The following is a 6,072-nucleotide window of genomic DNA, read 5'->3' as shown; positions in this document are numbered from 1 at the left end:
TATACATATATATATATATATATAATTTACAAAAAGTATCGGAGAGTCGGCAAAAAGATCCTTGTCTTTGGCGTTCGAGTCATCCCTGAAAAACCCCTCAGAACTGGTGTAGAGAGAATTGGATTCTTTTAAGTTGGTTGGATCGACCAAGCCCAATTGAATGAACTGGTCAATTGTTGTGATGCCACCGATTAAAAGATGCTTGCCTAAAATCTTCTCCTGCCTTGGATGGGATGGAAGCGACTCAAAAAATCTTTCCTCTGTCTTCATAGTCGACAACTTTAACTTCAACTCGTGATTTTCTTATTTGGCGAGCGACAAAAGATCCGAGACAGTGTTGAGCTCTTTCTCAACCATCACTAGCTTTTTCTCAGCCGTCATGGCTTACATGCTTCTTTGCCTTCGTTGCAAGCCCGGCCGAGGTCTCGCCTTTCTCTACAACAGCGGCCCACTACATCTCGGTCTGGTCCAAAGCCATTGACTGAAGGTGGGAGGCCTCCCATGCCATCAAATGGTACCGATCCACTTTCTTGTATAGATCTGGCCGCTCGATCTACCGGAGAGACTTAACGAAGGCTCGTGACCAAATAACTTCTAAAAATGCAGAATGGTAGATCTCAATAGACGGTGAGTTGCCATACCAATCCACCGACCGGTGAATAGCAGTGAGCCGGCTATCTAAAGAGTTCCAAATATTGGTCCCTTGAACCTCAGAGGGAACACAGCTAGCTAAGGAACCCTTCCTCTTCTCCTAGTAAGAAGGGGTGAAGGTGTTGACTCCGCAACCAGCTCCTTACCCTCGCGGTGTTGAATGCCTTCTGAAGATCCCACTTCTAGATCAGTTTCAGACTCGACCCCTATAGAGTAGTAAGTTGTCTGGCCTCGCTCCTGACAGATAGGTCAATGAACGAAGCATGTGCAGCCGACTGTGCTTACACCTCTTCCTTGGAAGAGCCCCCTTCATCAACATCCACTTCGAGGTGACTAGAAAGCCCCCAGCTTCTCGTCGACTGGAAGGAGCTGCATCCAAAAGATAAGTGTCAAAATTAATATGAGTTACACAGTTTCTAGCCATAATGGCTAATTCGTCAGTTAAAATCTGTTGAATCACTACTGTGCCTGCAGAAATGGAAACGAGAAATTCCTGACCTACTAAGCTAACCACTCCTCTTGAGCCTCAGTTGTTCTCCCCTTAGTCGCCACCGCTTCATTCCCGGAGACTTCTCCTGCCTTGGCCTCAGCCTTCTTTTTGGTTGTCCGCGTGACCACCTCTTTTTCTTGCTCGACTTCAGCAGCATCAGAGGTGGCCCACATTTCCGCTGTGATCCGGGCAACTCCTGGAAACAGAACTCGGTTCACAGTAACCGGCTCGGTATACTGAGAAACTGAAAGCAGTTGACCATCAATGCCAACCTTTTCAATCCAAGAGTAATCGATGCTCTTCTTCTTCTAGAAGACATCACCAGTCGAAACAGTCCTTATGCCCTGGCTTTCAGTCGACAAGGCGATGACAAATTTATATTTCCAATCTTAAACATTGCTCTTTAGCCCGACAAATTGGAACCTGCCAACTATTTCAAGTTAGACATATATATCTGCTCCACGTGAAAAGAGAACATATGGCTGAACAGGTCGGTCGACCACGAGATTTTCTTTCACCGGCAAAAAACGATGTAGATCATAATTGTTGCAATAGATTTCGGCTTGATTTGCACAGGAATAACTTTGTATTGGTTAAAAATGGCCCGAAGTTCGTGACACAAAAGCAATCACAGCACATATCTAAATTGATCTGGTTAGACCACCAAGTCATCCTCGTACTTAACAACCGCCCTTTCATCCAGGCAAACAACTCAGCTTGATGGTCGGGTTAAAAAAAAGGCTTCTGTTACAAAAACAACCTCTGATGGAGACAGAATGGAGCATTTGTGAGTTCTTTTAGGAGCCATAAAAATAAAAGAAAGGAACATCGAGCAGATAAAGCCGAACAGAAAGACAAAAAACGGGCGGCAATATCATGGGAGAAAAGACAAAAAGCCCTCACCCAATTTATAGAAATTTAACGAAAGTGGAAACACCGCATGAAAATTGAGAGAAAATGTTATGTCAACATGAAAATTGAGAAAGTCAAAAACAAAACATTTTATTTATTAAAAAAGATAATTACAATCAGAACATAATCTGACAAAAAGTAATTTACAAATTGGTCCTCGGCCGCCTCGGCGAGGACAAGACATCTCCTAACCGACCTCCTATATAATATTAGACCGCCAAGCTTGAACTGGTTCTCTCGATCAACCCCAGAATAAACACTCTACACAAGCACATCTTCCCGAAGTTCAACAACATCTCGACGAAGTTTGACTACTTATTCTCGCATTCCCTCCAACACAACACGAAGATCCTCATCCCATCAGGTCAAAGCAGCCTCCACTTCTTCCACACGACATGTCAAGGTTCTTGGGAACATGAAGTGTGTCCCTCAGAAGTCTCCTCCCAGGCCTCCACAAAATCGGCTTGACCATCAATCACGTTCTCCTCGTTGCTAGTCGGCTCTATGAGAACAGGATTCACTAGCAAAGTTGAGTTTTGATTACAACCACAAACTGACAATCCACCGGCTTGAGGATCTTCATCTACAAAAAGCGAAAATCTGTGAGCAAAACTGCAAGAAGCCCAAGTAAATCACTTACCCAAAATCCGACTCATTTTGGACCAAGTAGTTTCACCCACATCAAAAGACGGGAAGTTACCAGCTGAACCCTTATCGCCGGCCGGAGAGTCACTTCCATCAACTCTTTGTACACTAGTCAGCAAGGAAATGTTAGCGACCCCCGATAGGACCGAACTTCAGGAGTCTTTATTAACAGATCGACTGTGGGGCCACCCAAATCCTTCCCAACGTTGGGATGAACCCTCTTCGGAGTCCCTCGAATAATGACTTCCCTATCTCAACTCGCTCAGTGGGTTTTAGTTTCTTTGCCAACCTCTTTTTCTTCGACTCACCCTTAGGTCGACTTATACCGAGGGCAGCCAGCTTACCCGATCTGCGGGTTTTAATGTTGAATCAGAATCTTTCTCCATAATCAGAAGCCCAGTGAAAGAAAAGAAAAATAAACTTGGGATAATAAAGTTATCGCTTACGCCCTATATGTAAGGTTGGTGGACATGAAAATTGAAGGAGCTTATTTATTGCATTAAATTATGACTATTAAAATTCAATTTAATTACATTTAAATATTTGCTTGTCCTTATGCAGCTGTTGCTGTCAAGGAGAAATAAAAATAAGAAACTTAATATGTATACCTAAAAAGGGCCTGTACAAACCTCAAGGCATTCTGACGGACCAACTCAAATGCTAAGCAATCAGAAAGACGACAGACAGAAGAATCACCAATCCGTTGGTGAAAAAACTGACCGAAAGGCCGACAACCAACCAACAGGCCCCCCAGTTCGACCAAAAATAACCTCCCCAATGACCGAACAAAGTTCCATCACCCTCAGCGATCTCTCAAGCATTAATGAGAGGCTCTCTCAATAGTCCCCCCCTCCAAAGACTTTCGCTGAACACAAAGCTAACCTGCCACACCATGACTGACCAACTACCACTCTAAAAGCTGATCTGCTTCCTAGAGCGAAGATTGACCGATATACATACAAAAGAGGTGACCGACATTAGCATGGTTGAATGACTCAATGACCTGCCGACTGAAAGGTTCAAGAACATTAAATAATGCCCAAATTAGTTACAAATACGAAAATTCATGACAAAAAGACAATAATGCCCTTTAAACCCCAATTAAAGCAAGGGCGAATATGTAATTTTTCATTTTATGACCCTCTATCTTCTATAAATATAGGTCTATTAAATTTAAAAGAGTCTCTCTAGACCCATACTCTGCTGAGAAAACTCTCCTTTTCTCTTGTAATCTCAATTTTTCATATATAAAATGGATCACAGAGCCCGGGAATACCTAGTTCGCCCCTACGGGGCAAATATTTGTGCTCTTTATTTCTTCTACTTCATCTCTCCACTTCTCCCACTAGGTTACCATCGCTCTAATCCTTGGGCATGCATTATAGGAAAAATCAGGATTCAACACACTGCACTTCTTTTTCAACAAACAAAAAAGCATCTCCCCCTTCTTAGTGCTCAAGCTTCTCCACGAAAGCAACAATGACATTCTTCTATGATTGTTATATGGAGCAACACTCACAATGCCACTTCCTCCCATCGCCTACATCACAAAACTCCTCACTCCCTTATATACTCTTTCTTCTCTCTCCACGTCATGGATCACTATTTCAGCATGCAATGCACTTGGGAGGTCACAATTGATATATATATGTCCTATTTGGAAGTGTGAACTAAAAAAGATCAAAGTAGGGGTAGACACTCTAATGTTCAAATCCATTTGTAGCTCAAAAGATTAAGCCTAAGAGAGAGTAAAAAAAAATGGTATTTCTACACAAAAATATGTTTCACCTATACAACTAATGCCATTGTACTACGCATTATCATAATACACTACTTATACATATTTTTATGAATTCCCTAAGAATCAAAACATTTCAAGCAACCTTGAGATGGCTCGATGGCACAAAATAAAAAATAGATGAGCATTGGTTCAATCAAGTTCCATCAAATTTCATTAGATCCATACTTGAGCTGAAACTAGATCTGCTCGATATTGGAATTTCAGCAGCCCTATCAACTAATGCAGGGTAGGTTAAAGAAGATACGAGCTGCATATGATGAGAAGCCGCCTACCATTTTTCTTGGCTGCACGCAAAAGCAATTCTGCAATGAGGTACTGTGCAGGATCCCCTTCTGGCATGCTCTCCATAAACCATGCAACATGTGAAACTACCTCCTCGTTGCTAAAATACTGATAAAGACCATCAGACGATAGGACCAAGAATCGATCATTTGAGCATAGACGATGATAGGCAACAGATGGTGTGCAGCTGACGTATGGTGAAGTCCCAATATAGTCAATCCGAAACATCTCCAGCAAACCATCATTAAACTTCGGCTGCAGAAAAAAGCATTGCTCGGTTTCATACTCATGGAAAAAAGCTTTTTCAAAAAATAAAATATTAAAACTAATCAGTAGCATTAATTGAGAAAATAGAAAACATATATTTTCTTTGTAAATTTTAAAATTATCAAAAAGTGTCATGATAACTTGACGGTATTCAAAGTCAAATGTTAATTTTAGTAATCCATGTACTACCAAAAGTATAGTACTACTTCACAATAGAGACGTATAAAAAAAAAGCATCCAAATCAAAAAAAGAGCATCTCTATGTTTAAGTGAATATGGCTGCAGGAAGAAATTAACTTTTTACAAACAAGATATCCAAATACCCAAGTAATTTATAGCATTCAACACGCTCTGTTCCACATTATGTTATGCAAAAACTAAGGGCTTATGTGGGATCTTTTTCTTGAGTTTCTTGCTTTTATTTTTTCCTTTATTTTAAAAGCACTGTTGTTTAGTGTATTTTTTGTATGTTTTAATTTTTTATTTTAAAAAATAAATTAGCTTGTTAAAAAAAAAAAACATCTAAAAGTTATTTTAAGTGTTTGTTTTAGATGTTTATTTCAAGTAAAAACATAAGCAAAATAAAATAAAGAAAAATATAAAACAAAAATTGAAGTAATACCATACTGCCCTTAATTTATTAAATAAAAGAATTAATGATATTCAAAGAGCTTTTCTCGGCTTAAAGATGTTATAGATAACTTACACCTTTTTTAGAGATTGATAAGGTGAAATAAGAATTGTATTAGCAATTTTACAAATACAAAAAGGACAAGATGAAAACGGTTATAGAAAAGAGATGCTTATAGAAGGAGACTTTTTGGACCGAGATTTGAAAATACTTTTGCTTCAACATATTGTTATTCATTATCGTTTCATTATAATACTTTCATATAAATGAGAATACATAGTATGATGAAGTAAACGAAAAAAGCAATCTCAACAAAAACAACAACAATAAGCCTTTATCCTACTAAGTGAGGTCGGCTATACGAATTTTATATGTATATATATATATATATAT

At 39.5% G+C, this 6,072-nt stretch overlaps 1 protein-coding gene across 3 annotated transcripts in view; it reads right to left on the bottom strand.

Annotated features, from left to right (window-relative positions):
- The window catches only part of LOC110022426 (protein phosphatase 2C 32), a 43,972-nt gene that overhangs the window by 12,291 nt on the left and 25,609 nt on the right, over positions 1-6,072 (bottom strand). For 2 of the 3 annotated variants that reach the window (XM_020721373.1, XM_020721363.1), the window contains exon 4: positions 4,772-5,036. In XM_020721373.1, the coding sequence (XP_020577032.1) occupies positions 4,772-5,036 (265 nt within the window). Of the gene's footprint in view, positions 1-4,771; positions 5,037-6,072 lie in introns of those variants that run through there. The other variant, XM_020721382.1, reaches the window with a different exon arrangement.

This window comes from Phalaenopsis equestris, unplaced genomic scaffold (genome assembly GCF_001263595.1).
Source record: "Phalaenopsis equestris unplaced genomic scaffold, ASM126359v1 Scaffold000002, whole genome shotgun sequence".
NCBI classification, from domain to species: domain Eukaryota; kingdom Viridiplantae; phylum Streptophyta; class Magnoliopsida; order Asparagales; family Orchidaceae; genus Phalaenopsis; species Phalaenopsis equestris.
The sequence above is the reverse complement of the archived record's forward strand: the minus strand, read 5'-3'. Positions and strand labels throughout refer to the sequence as shown.